Source organism: Eschrichtius robustus, chromosome 1, assembly GCF_028021215.1.
Source record: "Eschrichtius robustus isolate mEscRob2 chromosome 1, mEscRob2.pri, whole genome shotgun sequence".
Taxonomy (NCBI): domain Eukaryota; kingdom Metazoa; phylum Chordata; class Mammalia; order Artiodactyla; family Eschrichtiidae; genus Eschrichtius; species Eschrichtius robustus.
Genome location: NC_090824.1, coordinates 149,567,483 through 149,584,020, shown reverse-complemented (window position 1 = coordinate 149,584,020; position 16,538 = coordinate 149,567,483). Strand labels below are relative to the sequence as shown.

Genomic DNA, 16,538 nt, shown 5'->3' with positions numbered 1-16,538 from the left:
GCGAAGACCCAGCACAGCCAAAATAAATAAATAAAATATTAAAAAACAAAATCAAGAAACATTTCAAAATATCCAAAGTACCATTTTAGTGTTTGAGAACAGCCAAAAATATCTTCAAAAACTCATGCTCACCAAAATAAATAAATAAATAAATAATTTTTAAAAAAGAAAAAGAAAAAAGGCTCACAGCCTCCATATTTTCATGCGAAGTTCCAAGCTGGAGTGATATTTTTTAAATTAATTTATAAGGTCCTAGAGTAAGAAGCTGTAAAGGAAATAGGATCCATCTGTCCCCTCTCTGGAAGCCCCGAAGACTGCTAGAAATGCAACCTCTATAGTACCAAAGAGAAGGCAGTGATTCCTCCCAGGTGGCCTTTCCTGTGTCAGTCCCTCTATCCCCCAAGACAACATGGCAGCTTACCCAGACTCAGCTCGCAGGTAAATTGAGTGCTTCATGGAGGAGAAAGAGTTATCAGACTGCTCCTCACCTGTGTGAGCCAGCTGGCTACCCCAAGGCCATGTCCAAGGTGGAATAACACAGATCAATGACAAGGCACAATTACACCTATGGCTGCCATGATCAGCCAGCCATAAAGAACATGTTCCCATGGGAAATCGTGGATTAATCTGATTAATCTTTCCAGGAAACTTCAAGAATGTATTTTGCTGGAGTCCCAGTAAATTAATTTTCCCAGTTTCTAAACCCCCAATGTTTGAAAGTTAATCCAAACTAGATAGGGCCTAATTGACTGCTTATTAGCTAAGCCTTTTAGAAGGCCTGTTGTCTTTCCCAACACAGCAACAAAGTTTACTATTTCACACAAAGCAAGAAGGACCAGAAGCAAAGTCTATACCTTTCTCCTATGTCTGTGTTCCTGCCCAGGACAGAGCTTGAGTTGGCACCACCTTAAATATACATGTTGCTCCTGCATGGCAGAGCATGCTGATGTGAGATTTGGGGGCTGGGAATAAACCCCCTGGTTTTGTTCATTTTATTTCCTTCACTAAAGGCAAAACAGTCTCTCAGAAGAGTGCCTCCAAACTAGCCTTAGGGACAAAAATGCAAACACAAACACAATTTATCATTTTGTCAGCTATCCTTGCTATCACACCCCTAAAGAGGATGGCAGCTGGTAATTAGACAAATATTCCATGATATCATCCACAGGCACCCGGGGTTTCTGGTCACTGACTAGCAGCTGACGAGCACTGGCTGGAGCAAAGGGAAAGTAGGAATAAAACATATTTGTCCTTGGGTTTCACTGTGTGGCCCTGCTTGGTGGTTCTCACCTGAGAAAACCCACTTCCGATGGCCCACAGGTGCTATTAATCACGTCTGAAACTTAGCACAGCAGTTCTCAGCACCAGCTGAACGTTAGAACCACCTGGAGAGGTTTCAAATCGCTAGATGCCCAGGCTGCACCCCAGACCAATAAAAGCGGCTCTCTGGGGGCAGGAGCTGGGTGTGACTAGTTGTTAAAGTTCCCCAGCTGATGCCAATGGACAGCCAGGGCTGAGAACCTCTGCCTTAGAGTCATCCCCCTGCCTCTGAAACAATATGGTCAGATCAGCTGCAGAAAATGCACAAAGATTTAGAATGACCACTAGTCATTTACTTTGAGAGGAGAGAGAGAAAACAATCCACCGATTGACCCAGATAGGGTCAGCTGGCTAACGTTTAAAATAACACACCAACATCAAGCCCAAACACACAACCAATCATCGGACTTACCAAAACCCCTGCTTCCTATTAAGGGGTAACTTTTAGTTACAAGTAATTTTTTGCTGAGACCTCTTTCCTGTTTTTGTAAGGGTGCAGGAAGGAACACAGCAAAACCCTAATGTATGGTGGCATTCTTTCTCCTGGAGTTGCAGAGATGACCCTGATCCAGCAAAATCACCTCTAATACCTCCCTGCTGAATGCAGACTAGGCTAAGGAGGGTGACTATGTGGATAGGGTCAGGACTGCATGCACCAGCGGAACTAAGCTGCAGGGCTCGCTTATACATAACAAAGCTGTTCTAAAAGACAGTCATATAATCGATTTACTTCCAAGGTCATTGGAATACTAAACTGAGACACTATACTTTTATTCAAAGTCTTTAAACTACAAAAGAACAACTCCCAAAGTTCAGCCATGGGTTCCATGCTCTCCAGGGAGGATGTGACACCTGTGAGCAGCAGGATATCATCTTCATCAAGGGACACTCACAGGCAGACTGCTAGTGACACAGCATGGTGAAATGTCCTTAAACACTTAACAGATAAACCAGAGGTTGCCCAAACAGAGGCACAGAATACAAGAACCCTGGGTTCTCAGCCCAAGCTGCTTATTAGAACCACCTTCAAAAACACACCCAAGTCACACCACGGACCAATCAGATCAGGATTTGGGGGGACTGGCTAGTGCATGGCATTTTTTAAAGCAGTGGCTCTCACACTTAAGCATGATCAGATTTACCTGGACCCACGCCCATGGTTTCTGATTCAGGAGGTGGGGGGGTGGGGAAAAGAACATGCAGTTCTAACAGAGTCCCAGGTGATGCTGATGTTGCTGGGGCCACACTCTTAAGAACCACTGCTTCATAGGTCCCCCAGGTGACTCTAATTAGTGCAGACAAGACCGAGGACCACTGTATAAGGAGAGCAAGCTCTGGCCAGGGTGCCAAGGGAAGGAATTCTCATCCTAGCTCTGCCACCAACCTCGGGCTTGATAACAATAAACCATTGAGGTTTTTCAGGCCTCAACTTGCTCCAGATCCATAAAATTGAGACACTACACAAAAGAGATCCTGGGTTCTTTCTAGAAACGCCTTTTTCAAAGGGCTGCTACACATGAAACGCTGATATTAATACACATAGAAATGAAAAGAAAGTGGCCTTATGGGCAATAAAAAAAGCTTTCAAAATACAGGGAAAGGTAAGTTCTTGCTCACAAGATTTCAGCACACTTGGAGACACAGCAATGGGGATGGTCTAGGGATGTGCAATGGCACCAAAAGCCAAAAGGGCCTGTGTTGTGAGTCATTCACACTATTTCCCAGACTCACCTGTTAGGACCTTGCAGAGTTGCCCAGATATCTGGGTCTCGGCAGAGGGGCTGGGTGTCAAGGACCATCTGCGCCTGATCAGATGCTCTTGTCCCTGGGAATTGTTGAGAGGCTGGATTAGCACCTGTTCCTGCCCAAGCTGGATGAGGCCAACCTGCCCAGAAAGAGGAAAACAGTTGTCAGTCATCCTCATTCACACTTGCCCACGACCCCAGAGCCAGAGGGTGGAAAGGCCACCTAGCTTGGCCTGCTTCCCATGCCTGGGCTTTTTCTTTGCAGGTTGCACCAATTTACGGAGTCCAAGAATGAGCTCTTGCATGACTTGAAACATCTCACCCAGCAGTTGTGTTGGGGGTCAGGTGACAGAAGGCGGGGGGAGGGGGGACAGGGCGCAACAGCACCCATTTTCTGGGTTCACTTTCAAAGATATCTTACTTTAGTGTTAATTTTTTTTTTAATATTTTTTTCAGGCAAGGCTTTATTGGGGCCCCTGCTGCAGCAGGGGGGAGGGAGAACAGATTCCTTTGTTTGCCTGCTCCTATACACTTATTTCTAATTAAAGCCCATTTAAAAACCTATTTTTTAAATCATCCCCTAAAAGTCCACCTAAGGAGGTACCTCCAAAAGTGCTGGGAATGAACGACGATTATATCCTTAACGGGAAAAAAATATATCTTATTCCTGGGGAATATTTAGAATTAAATAGAGAGGATGGAGTCAGACCTGTAGTGTTGATAGTTTTGTGATAGTGGATTTGTAGATTTTTTTCAGTGTTTAAGAGAACTTGGCAGAGTATCTAATGGATTCAATTTGTGATTCTAATTTAAAGCACAGCAATGATTTAGACCTGTAATTTAAAAATCTTATTAGGCTTATAAACAGTATCAAACTGTATAAGAGAACTTAAGACTTCCCATGTTTATAAAACTAGTTAACTCATTATTTATTAGAATCATTTAAGTACTTGCAAAGGGTTTATTTTTTAATCAGACAACAAAAGAACTTGAAAATGAAATTGAATATGGTAAATTTCTACACACAGTTTTAAAGGTTTAAACGTTGTTAATCACCAATTTGTAAATAGGATTAAATGTTATCCAAAGGCCCCTTAAAAGGAATTTCAAAAACTTGTTAGATTATAAATAGAATATGACTTGTTAATTGAACGAAAAACTTAAGGACTGGAATTCTTAATTTGTCGTTTTAATAGAGTGAATATTAATTCTTAAAAATACATACACAATGCAGAGAACTTTTCCTTTCATTTGGAACCAATGCTAACAGAATTAAAACAATTTGCCCTCCTTCCCCAGGATACCTGCTGCTAACTTCTCTTCTGAGACATCAACAAAACAAGGTAAACTGCTCACAAAGATCCTGACTGGGCCAGGGCTGAGAATTATCTGTGTTTGCACACTGGGCCCTGCAGTCCACAGCCCCTGCTCTGCGTTCATGGTCGGGACCACCTTTGCTAGCACTGATTCAGGAGATTGGGCCAATCTGTCTTAGGCTGTCACGAACATCCTTTGTTCTCTCTCTCTCCAATACTATTTTCTAAAAGCCATGACACTGTTTTCTTTTCTTAAAAAAAAAAAAAAAAATTTATTTAGTTGGCTGTGCTAGGTCTTAGTTGTGGCATGTGGACTCTTAGTCGTGGCATATGGGATCTAGTTCCCTGACCAGGGATCGAACCTAGGTACCCTGCATGGGGAATGAGGAGTCTTAGCCACTGGACCACCAGGGAAGCCCCGACACTACTTTCTAAAAGCAGTAGTTCTCAAACTCTAGTGTGCATCAAAATCACCTGGAGGTCATGAATACTCACCAAGAACATTCATTTCTAACAAGTCCCCAGGTGATACTGATGCTGCGTGCCCGAGGACCAGGCTTTGAGAAGCACTGCTCTCCACCACAGCTCAGCAATTCCTCAGGTCTCAGGTAGAGAGCTCACTCAAACCAAATGATATAGACTCCTCTACCTTCTGAAAGGATGCATCAATACCAGTCCTCTGAAAATAAATCAGATCCACTAATAAGACCGCCTACAACATTTAGTCCCCAAAACAGGGGTTGAGACGGTACTTAACTGCTGTAAGCAGATTTCAAGGTTTCTATTTCATTAGAACTTCTGCCAAGAACAACTCAGAGATTTTACTGCCCAAATAAAACTGTCTTAAAGTGGCACTGCATGACCTGCCGGGAAGCATGGCTTTCTCCCCTCTCCTTTGAAGTTAAAACTTGAGTTTGTTCACTATGATAGTTTGGGGAGATTGAAGAAGTGGAGGCAGAGAGTGGCTGTGGGAGGCTGTGCAGATCCACCAGAGCTGTGTGTATAGAAAGCCTCAGTGGAACCCTCCTGCACTGTTGGTGGGAATGTAAGTTGATACAGCCACTATGGAAAACAGTATGGAGGGTCCTTAAAAAACTAAAAATAGAAATACCATATGACCCAGCAATCCCACTACTGGGCATATACCCTGAGAAAACCATAATTCAAAAAGAGTCATGTACCATAATGTTCACTGCAGCTCTATTTACAATAGCCAGGACATGGAAGCAGCCTAACTGTCCAACGACAGATGAATGGATAAAGAAGATGTGGCACATATATACAATGGAATATTACTCAGCCATAAAAAGAAACGAAACTGAGTGATTTGTAGTGAGGTGGATGGACCTAGAGTCTGTCATACATAGTGAAGTAAGTCAGAAAGAGAAAAACAAATACCATATACTAACACATATATATGCAATCTTAAAAAAAAACGGTTCTGATGAACATAGGGGCAGGACAGGAATAAAGACACAGACGTAGGGGCTTCCCTGGTGGCGCAGTGGTTAAGAATCCGCCTGCCAATGCAGGGGACATGTGTTCGAGCCCTGGTCCGGGAAGATCCCACGTGCCGCGAAGCAACTAAGCCCATGCACCACAACTACTGAGCCTGTGCTCTAGAGCCCATGAGCCACAACTACTGAGCCCATGTGCCACAACTACTGAAGCCCATGCACCTAGAACCCATGCTCCACAACGAGAAGCCCCTGCAATAAGAAGCCAGCGCATCACAACAAAGAGTAGCCCCCGCTTGCCGCAACTAGAGAAAGCCTGCGCACAGCAACGAAAACCCAACACAGCCAAAAATAAATACATAAATAAATTAATTTAAAAAAAGACACAGATGTAGAGAATGGACTTGCGGACAAAGGGAGGGGGAAGGGTAAACTGGGACAAAGTGAAAGAGTAACACTGACATATATATACTACCAAATGTAAAATAGATAGCAGTGGGAAGCAGCTGCATGGCACAGGGAGATCAGCTCGGTGCTTTGTGTCCACCTGGAGGGGTGGGATAGGGAGGGTGGGATAGGGAGGGTGGGAGGGAGACGCAAGAAGGGAGGGGATATGGGGATATATGTATACATATAGCTGATTCACTTTGTTATAAAGCAGAAACTAACAAACCACTGTAAAGCAATTATACCCCAATAAAGATGTTAAAATAAATAAATAAAATCTAATTAGTAAATTAAAAAAAAAAAAGAAAGCCTCGGTGCAGAAGTCCTTGATGACCGTCAGTGGAAACGTCTGTGGTTGAAATAACGTTGGCAGATACAGCACAGTGCATGGGATGGGCCCCAAGCTGTAGGAGGGCCGTGCTCCCTGGGGGACACGCTCAACCCTGACAGGGGCCAGAGTCTTCCTGAAATGCTCAGGCTCTGGGAGGTTAAAGGCCCCCTCGAGTCTAGCACTTTCAAAGCCAGTTATCATTCACTCAGCCTAGCATACAAGTCGCAGGGTAAAGGCCAGTTAGCCAGTAGTTCTAATGTGACACAATATAGGGAGAATCTCACCTTGGTGAGAAAGCCTACAGGTTCATACATGCACACACACAAGCATGGTCCAGCCCCTTGGGGGAGGTTTTGCTTTAGAAGGTCTTTTTTGGAGGAACCCACATGCTGGTTTCCATCCATTCAGGAAAGAGAATGGCAATGCTGGTGAGAGACAGACACATGGACTAATGGCCTATACTCTACCTGGCAGCCACTTGCCCTCTTGGGAACTGACTTTCAAGCTGGCCTGTGGCCAAGACTAGCACCTGGGGGGAGGGGGCAGGGCACAGCCCTCCCCCTCAGGAGCCACCACAAGGAAGGAACTTGCCCCTGCCCCCTCCAAGTGCTGTCACTAGGCACCCTGAAGCCTCGCTAATACTCACCGGGTCATCACAGTGATAAAACGTTCTGTTGAAAAGTGCCGCTTGTCACCACCTCCCCCTCCCCCCGTGCCACACACACACACACACACACACACACACACACACACACACAATCTCAGCCCAGGATAAAAATTTTTCAGCCCTCTTGATCTTTCCCTGACCTTCCTTCTCCCTTCCCTCTCCCCGGTAAAAAAAAAAAAAAATCCCCCTTCCCTGGCACTCTATGTCCCAGCCCACTACCCCCTGTGTTATGGGGCATCTGTCACAACCTAAAAAGTAGTTTGTTCCTTTGAGGCAGGATCGGAATTATGCCTTCTTATTTTTCCAACGTCTGCCACATAACAGTTACTCAAGAAAATGTGAGTGAACTGGACTGTAATGGAATGGATTTGAATGGAATGGAATGAACTGGACTGGACCAGCTTGGAATAGAAGGCACTAGCATGGCCTTCCCGCAGTCCCCCTTGCTCAGAGGTCCTCGTCCCTGGCTGCACACTGCAGTCACTTGGCAAGCTTTGAAAACTCAGGCCCAGGCCCCACTCCAGGCCATGTGAATTAGAATCCCTTGCGGTGAAACTCAGGCACTGCTATTTTTTTAAAGCTCACCAGGAGATTTCCACGTGCAGCCAGGGTCAAGAACCACTTCCCTAGCTTTTAACTGGGTGCCAGAGATGCTTGATTCCAGCACGTGGAAGTACCCTGGATGCAGACTACCTGCACCAACCTGGGCCTTCCTCTGACTGTGGAGCTCTGCCCTGGCTTCTAGTACATTGCTGCCCTGTAGCCCCAAGAGCTAAGCAGGGTTGCTTGGGTTTGCATTATTCCTCTGGTCACCATCTATGCTGAGAAGTGAGACACAGGGAAATGCTCTTCCAAGGCCTCCCTGTTCCACAGATGGCAGCGAGGAAAAGCCTCAGGTTGCATTAGATGCAAGAGAGCTGCAAACTCCATCTGAAGAGAACTGTGGGGAACTAGATGCCTACGGCAGACAGGACTGGAAGCCCTGAGGCCACTTGGTTTTAAAGCAGACAACAATCCTCAATGAAATGGTGCTCTTAGAAGAGAAATCTTACATCTTCTAAAATTTGGTATCCTACTAAAGAAGTTTGGGTCAAATAAAGTGTATCAGGTATAACCTGATATTATGACAGTTCTGAGTGGTTCCCTTTCAATTCTCTTTGTTCTGGAAGCTGGCTTTGAAGGGTTTCTGTGCTGCTTTAAGAGAGCGTTATAAACAGGGTATTGTTAATCCCACCTCACCCCCTGAAGCAGGACTAGCTCTCCTGCAGCTGGAAAAATGTGTGAAGGTCAGAAAGATTTGTACCACTTCCTAACATGAGCACAACTTCTCAGCATAATGCGGCAAATGCTTTTAAGATAAAGAAACCCTGTTGTATCCATGCTCTGGAACCATCTGATGCTCTGTCCTCCGTTTGAGGGGACCTGCCTCGTGACTGCTGACCTCACCATCCTACAAAGGCCACTCTGGGATTTCAGTGCCCAGGGAGCCCTCCAAGCCTCTCCTCTTCAGGAGACTGCGGCTCCTGGGTTCACTGGACCAGGTCTTAGGTAGCCTTCTCCCCGTGGACAGGTGACCATAGGTGGTTGGAGAGGCGGAGCAAGTCTGCTCTCAGGAAGGAAAAACGATCCTGTGATTGCAGGCCCTCCTGCACCTGCCTCTGACTTTCTGGGGGGCCTCATCAGAGTTTGGGGGGCTCAAACCTGTCCCAGGGAAGGAGCATCCTCAACCTGGCACAGGTGTGAAGGGCTTCCCAACCTCCAGGGGGAGTCCCCCTGCCCCTCCCAGAGTGCCATCGAGCCCCCTTTTCAAAATCCTGCTGCTGCCTCTGCAAATGTCAAAGGCCTGAACACAGATTCTTGGTCTTCGTTCCAAAGCCAGACTCCCCCTTCCCATCACTAGATAGAGTTAGTCACAGACTGTCAGCTCCTCCTTCAGACCCCCTCTCATGTAGTCTTCCTTCCTTTCCATTTCCACCATCCAAGGCTTGAGGCCCATCACCTCACCCCTCCAAATGCTCTCCTGCTTCAGTCCTCCCCACACTTCTCCGACCAGGGGCTCCTCCCCAGTCAGTAGCTAGAAATGCCCCCCCCCCATTGCCTCTAGGCCAGTGATCCTCAAAATGGTCCCTGACCAACAGCAGCAGCAGCAACTGGGAACGTGTCAGAAATTCAAGTTCTCAGGCCCACCCCCAGACGGACTGGATCAGAAACCCAGGAGGTGGGGCCCAGCAATCAGTGTAGCAAATCCCACAGGGAACACTAATGCCAGCTCAAGGTTGAGAACTACTGGTCTAGGATAAATTCTAAATGCCTTAAGTTGGCACCCAGGGCCCCGCCTCATCTAATCCAGACACCTGTCCATTCAGTTCATCACCCATCTCCATCCCACAGTTGGCTCGTGGGCCCCTTACCTCGGGAAGGACCTGGCCAGGAGGCTTTGCCATCACTCCTCCCACCTAGAACCTGAGGCCCACTCCCTTCAGCTCTACCTGAAGGACCTGCCCCACCCCATCAGACCCCAGAACCACCCCCTGCTATCCCCACCAGCCACCCTGCAGGCTCCAGCACACCTTCCTTCCCCTGCAAACCCGGACTGCCTTCTGAGACAGGGCCCACATCGTATTTCTCTTTGAGGCTCGTTGGGAGCCTACCAGCGGGTCCTACACATGGCAGCTGTGTGATAATGATCTGTTCATTTAGTCAACTATGTTGACTGATTGCTTGATTTATAACTGGAAAAGTCTGGGAATGGCCTGTGGGGCAAGAGAAGAAATGTGTTTTCAATGCGTTAATGTGCCAGGCTCTCACTAAATGATTTCGGACTTCATCTTACTTCATTCTCTCAACAGCCACACAAAGCCAATGTTATTTACCCTTGTATGGCTGCAGACAGGGAGGTTCAAAGGAGGTAAGCAACTTGCTCAGGATCACAGCCCGGAACGGCTGTGCAGTCTCACTTGCTAAAGAACAGGAGCGTGACAGTGCATCTGTGTGCCCATGTGCAGAAGTGTGCACGGGGAAAGGTTAACCGCTGACTCCGAGTGGTTCCCTCAGACACACTGGCTGCAAAAACATCTCCTGTTGCACACATCCAACGTCAGGCAGCTGCAGCATCTCAGAGTTCAGGAAATAAGCTCCAAGAATGCAATCAGTCTAAGAAGACGTCTTCAGTTCATCGTCCCATCTTGTATTTCTTTTTCTTTTTTAAAATGTTGCCAACTAAATAAAAGTTCAGGTGGGAAAATCTAGTTACGTACCCTAGGTAAATAATGAGGTAGGGTTAAGTATCCTAGGTGACAGTCATGGGCAACCTGATGCCCATGAGTGATGGGTATAGAAAGTCACCGTGAGGCAGAGTGAACGTCCTTCCAGAGGAGGCGGTGGCAGGCCTTAGAATTCTCTGCTCCAAGTTCTCCCCTTTAATTCTTCCACACCCCAAATTTCTCAACTGTTGTTTCCCTTCCTACTTTCCTTAACATCCACTCAATTGTTTCTTTTTACAAAGCTTTAAAAAATATACTTTGCATTTTCCAAATATATTTATGCTGTGCATGATAAATTCTTCAGTAATATTAATTGATGAATGACTAAGGACTATGTGCCTTCCCCACACCTGTATCAATATAATGATGCAGGATAACGTGGTTTGGTCTATTTGCTCCCTTTCAAATGGTCTCCACATCACATACTTCTTGCCAAGACCAATTCCTACTCAGCTGTCAGTGATCAAGTGATGTTGCATTAAAAAGCTGGGCAATTTTGGGTCAAGGAAAAGTGAGTTGGGTAGCTCTAAAAGGAAAGGCAGCAACCTCCCAAACCAGCTCCTTCATCGTTGAAGTCAGGCTGCCCTCTTGAGAACGCGGTCCCCCAACTCTTCTAAGCCACCTGCTCACTGCCTGGCTGGACTCAGCACCCCCTGTTCTTACCTAGACTACACTTCTTCCCCTATGGGAAAGGTGAGCATTCTTACAAAAGCTCCCAAACAGACTGGGAGGAAGAGCTATGGGAACTAAGACTGTAGGGAGCAGCACAGGTGAAGGACTACCACAAGGGCCCCCTGCGCTGCAGTCAGGCACCAGACAGAGCCAGGGCAGCTGGGCCATCGGGACCCCAGTGAGCAGCCTGGGTGAGACAGACCACAAGCCAGCCTCCTGCGGAGCATGGCTGTGACTCCAGAGAAGGCACGCTGGGACTATCCCTGACCTTCTGTCCCTCCAGGGTGGCCTGGAAAATGGGCCACAGCCCAGAGCTCCTGGGTGTCCTCTCTGGTCCCAACATCTCACCCATAGTGCACCCCTGCAGGCCGCGGCCTCAGCCAAGAAGGAGTGGACAGACTCTGGGCGGTGGACTCCCCTGAGCTCAGTATTCATGAAGGAAGAGTGGCCACTGCTCAGCAGACCAGACCCCTCCTCTCTGTCCACCTCTCCTCACGTGTGGGGATGAAAACAGCCCCTCCAACCACTCATTTCAGACAAGCAGCATAGAGAGTCTTTTCAGAGACTGACACTCACTCTATCTCCGAAGTTCCACCTCCACTGCCTGCTCTGGTGAACTTTAACCTGAAGTTTCTTCGAATTCTGCTGGCCTTCCATGATCTGGTCCCATTCACACGAGGCAGCTGATCCAAACTCACATAAATCCTCTGGGAGGAAAAATACCTTCCTCATATGCCCAAAGTTCATCGCTTTGAAGTTATACGGTTACAGAAACTCTTCCAAAAACCTATGTTATGTCTGAGGACTCTCTGAAATGTAAATAAAATGAAGATGCATAAACATAAAACAGTTAATACCTGAGCCCATGGTCTCTGAAGATCCAAAAAGTGCAGCTTGCACAGCTTTTCAAGATAAGATACAGGGTAAATGCCATAGACCCGCCCCTCTGCCCCCTGTCAAAAGCGGGGCGTGGGGAGGGAGCAAAATGGAGCATGAGATTTACTTCCCCTGACCCATAAACACTTAAGTAATGATCTAATCATGCATCTCCTTTAAACAGGTACCAAATGTCTCTGGAGACAGACAGCACAGGGAACAGAGCCTGCATGCCCTGCCCCGCAGGCAACACTCCTCACTAAGCCATTCTGGAGATGTGAGATGCAGCAGGATTTAATTCATACTCAACATCGGAATAAAGTTTTATTGAACACAGCCAGGTCCATCTGTTTCTTTACCTTCTATGGCTGCTTTTGCACTAAAAGGGCAGTGTTGAGTAGTTGTGACAGAGACCATATGGCCTGCAAAGCCTAAAATGTTTACTACTTGGTCCTTTACAGAAAAAGTTTGCCAACCCCTGCTCTACATGATTCTTTAGACACAAGGAGGCTTTGGAATGCTCCCAACTGTGGGCACCAAAACTCATCTACTGGGCATCACTCCTCCCCTACACCTCGTGGTTGAGCCAGTCCTCAAAAACACACAACACACGTGCCACATCTCTATGGTGCTTCCACCGTGGTCCAGAAGGACTAACACTACACTACCGCCCAGCTGAACTGTCTCAAGCACATTGGGGAACCAAAATCAAAGTAAGGTGGAGTGCGATGCAAACCTGGTTAGCCTATGTTCCTGTTGCTTTCTTTTCTAGAAAGGCAGGACCACCTTGCCACCAAGAGGTCCATTCCAAATCACCTGCTGTCTCTGGCCTCCTGGCCTTCTGCCCTTTCTCTATAGGGTATACTTAGGAAGAAATGTCCAATGTCCAGCTTACACAAATGGGATGATCAAGGCAGACTAAACAACAGAAGTGTCTGCTCAAGCAGAAATTTAAAATCTAAAGTCTTAGAGGTCCCTCCACAGCTGGCACACACTGAACTCAGCCTCTTGGCCTCGTTCCTTTATCTAAAGCACAGCGCCCTCACATGGTGCCAAAGGGAAGGACAGTCTTCCTGAAAACCTGGAGGACAGAAGGGAACTCTCCCTGCTCATATGCCATCTGTGAGAGGGCCCAGCACTCACTCCGAGGATTTTAAATCAATGTTATCCAGATTTCCATCCTCAGCTCCTTCACAGATAGCGCCTTGCTGGAAACTTTACACCAAGAAGTATAAACTCTGACCTCTACAGAAACTCACTAAACCGCAGCAAATGGGATTCAGATGTTTCCATGTTCAGTACAGTGATGTGACCTAGACTTTAAACACTTTGGCAAAAACAGGAAAAATGATGTGGGCCTTCCAGTCCCTCCCAGAACATGATACAGCCTTGACCCGAGTCCTTCGGTGACCTGAGCCTTTTTCACCCCTACTTAAGCCTCCTCACCCATAGCCCACATTCCCCACCCCTGTTCCACATTAGCTCCTACTAGGCCCCCTCCACGGTCCATTTTCCTTGTTTAACCAAAGAAGCCAATTTCTCCCAGCCCAGCAAAAGGAGATCACATTCTGATGAGGACTCAAAAAATCCTAAAAGGGGAACTGGTGAAGGCCAAGTCTTGGGAATTACTCCCCAAGTTCCCCTACACTGCTGGAAAGAGAGCAGAAGTCTCATATAAAGACTTGGACCCTCAGGGTTTCTGGCTTTGTTGCAGATTCGTGCCAACTTGTTGCACACTATGTGGATAAGGGCTAGAGAATTCTAGACGGTGGAGCAAGATAAGGTGGAGGTGGTGGAAGCAGTTTCTTGTGCCAGGGAAGGACAGACACAAAAGAATATCAGAAACCACTTCCCCAGAAGATAGAGGAACATTCTCTGAGCCCATCCCAGGCTCTGACGGGTGGGGGCAGCCCATCTGCCAGCCATCTGCGCTCTATGCGGGCATGATGGAGAAGCTGGGAAGTGTTTGTCTGGGCACCAGGGTAGCCAAGTGAGCCAGTGTGAGCGCAGGCAGGGTAGAGGCGCACAAGAACTTCCTCCGCCCCTCGGAGCACTGCCACGGGTGCCGCAAATGCAGCAGGGTGGGGTGGCGAAGGAATTACTGCCACATAGAGGGAGCTTCTGGGGATGACATTGCTCATCACCAATGTAAGCATTCCTCAGGCCTGGCTGAGGGTGAGTGCCAGACAAATGTCTGCTTGCAGTGTAAGGTAAAAATATTAGAGACACCCTCCCTCTCCTGGTTCTCACGTTTCAACTAAGAAGAGTAGGTTAGTGGCCTGTCGGGGGACCCCTCCAAATATCCTTTTCCAGGTACATAAAGACTCAAAAGGACAGAAAGGAGGTCAATGCTCCATCCCCACATCCAAGAATAGGTGAGCCTATACACGTATAGATAGGTGTTCCCCATGACACGCACACATACACACCTGTGCAGATGCAAATAGCGTTCTCTCTACACCTGGGTCAAGCGCACCTCTCAGTCGAGGGGCTTGACGGATTTCATCTCTGCTGAACACGTGCTCCCTGGGCGGGCTGCGGCGTATCTCGCTATGCAACCCCATATCGGCGCTGGCCTGGCGCACCTCTGAGGCTTAGGACGGCCAGTGAAAGGCATTGGATAATAGGTCGCTTCCCCTTTCTTGCCCTCTGCTCATAGACCCTTTGGAATGTTGGGGGTGCTCTCTCCCGCCACCGGCAGAGCACGCCGGAGGCCCCACCCCAATCCTAGTCCTCCCAGGGGACCACCCCTCACCCCCACCCTAGGCGCCGCGACAGATCGCCAGGCGGACCCGGAGGGGGAGCGGGCAGTACCAGGCCGCCGGCGGCGCCGCAGGCGCTAAGCGAGACGAGGGAGCCGGGGTAGCCGAGCACGCTGCCAGAGTAGAAGCACAGCTCTGTGGGGCGTCCGCGGCGCCCCGCTGCGCCGGCCTCCTCCACCTCGAAGCCGCCGGACAGGAAGCGCAGGTCGCGGCGCAGCTGCAAGTACAGGTCGCGCCCAAAGGCCGGCAGGTGCAGGAGCAGGGCGCGCTCGCCGGGCCGGGCGCGCGGGACTGCTGGGGGCGCGCGGGGCCGCCGGCGCCTGCGGGGCCCTGGAGCGCCGGGCAGCGGCGGCAGGTGCACGTCTTCGGGGAGCACCCGCCGCGGGAGCACCACCTCCACGTCGGCCGCCGCGTCGCCGACAGCTGCGGGGAGAAAGGAGACGCGTCAGCGCGGCGGGGCCCGCCCTCCGGCCCGCCGGGCGCGGGGTCCAGCACTGGGCATCCAGCGCCAGCTCGGAGACAGCGCGGCCCCGAGCCGGCGCGCTCTTCCATTCCCTCGCCCCAGCACCTCCATGCCAGCCAGAGCCTCCACCCGTGCCCCGCGCCACCCCCGGAACGGTCTCCGGCGCGGCCGCCTGACCACCTCCGGGGACGCGGCCGCGGCATCGGCGTCCGGACAACCGGCGGCGGCGCGGCCTCCCGGCAACCGCCCGGAGCCCAGTCCTCCGGCCCTGGCCCGCGCCCCCTCGACCCCGGAGCTGTCAGCGGTTCGCCGCCGGAGCCGGGCCGCACGGGCAGGCGGAGGCCGCCAGGATGCCTCCGGAGGGCAGGAGGAAGGTGGCCGCGAGAGGCACAGGCGAAGAAGAGGCAGTGGGAGAGGGAGCGCTACCTGTGCCCGGGTCCAGTCCCCAAACCAGCAGCAGCAGCAAGGGCAGGACGAGAGGAGGCAGCAGGGCGCCGTCACACATGGTACTTGGGAGGAGCAGCCCCCCCCGGACGGTCGCGGCGGAGTAGGAGCGCGCGAGGCGGCGGCGCCAGCCGGAGTGAGCCCTCCAGTCTTTGGAAAAAGTAATTAGCGCTGCGGACAAACCCAACGTGGTAAATCCCAAGCCCCGCCTTCTCCTCGGAAAACGGGAGATGATTGGACTCTCGCTTTCCCCTGCCCCGCCTCCCCCTTCTCTATTGGCTAGTGTGGGTCTAAACCAGGGTGCGTAGTTAGGTTGCAAGCACTTTCTTACACGTGGTTTCTGGGCAGTGGCGGGGACTGGACACCAGGTGGCGCAAGGGAGCCGTCTGGAGCAGAGGACCCGGGAAGACACCTGGCTGGTCTTCAGAGTTTGTCCCCATTTTCGAAACCCTCTCTGATCCTGCTGCTCAGCTTCCCAAGAAGACAGGCCAGAAATCATCCTAGCCAACCGAGTTCACCCGTAAAAGCACATTCTCTCTGCATCTAAAGTAAAACCAGTTTTGGCTGTTTGTGGGTGGGCACTTTCATGCACAATGTGCGCAACTTTGCGCCGGATGCTACCTCCAAAGCGCAGTGTTTATGCAAACCCTTCACACCCCCTGTCGTCTTTATTCTCACGGAAGCCAGTGGAACAGGCGAGATCACACCCTCTTACAGACTGGGAAACTGAGGGAGAGAGAGCTTAAGGAGCTTACTAAGTTACCCAGTGAGTTTC

The 16,538-nt window shown here is 49.5% G+C and overlaps 1 protein-coding gene across 7 annotated transcripts in view; it reads right to left on the bottom strand.

Annotated features, from left to right (window-relative positions):
- ADAMTS17 (ADAM metallopeptidase with thrombospondin type 1 motif 17) overlaps nucleotides 1–15,905 on the bottom strand; it is a 346,090-nt gene extending 330,185 nt beyond the window's left edge. For 6 of the 7 annotated variants that reach the window (XR_011075535.1, XM_068556841.1, XM_068556842.1 and 3 more), the window contains exons 1-3: nucleotides 15,746–15,905; nucleotides 14,909–15,279; nucleotides 3,052–3,205 (exon numbers count right to left, since the gene is read on the bottom strand). Coding sequence is in view for 6 of the 7 variants with exons in the window: in XM_068556841.1 (XP_068412942.1) it covers nucleotides 3,052–3,205; nucleotides 14,909–15,279; nucleotides 15,746–15,824 (604 nt within the window). In the remaining variant the exon portion in view is untranslated. Of the gene's footprint in view, nucleotides 1–3,051; nucleotides 3,206–11,794; nucleotides 11,976–14,908; nucleotides 15,280–15,745 lie in introns of those variants that run through there. The other variant, XM_068556843.1, reaches the window with a different exon arrangement.
- Nucleotides 15,906–16,538: the final 633 nt, after the last annotated feature.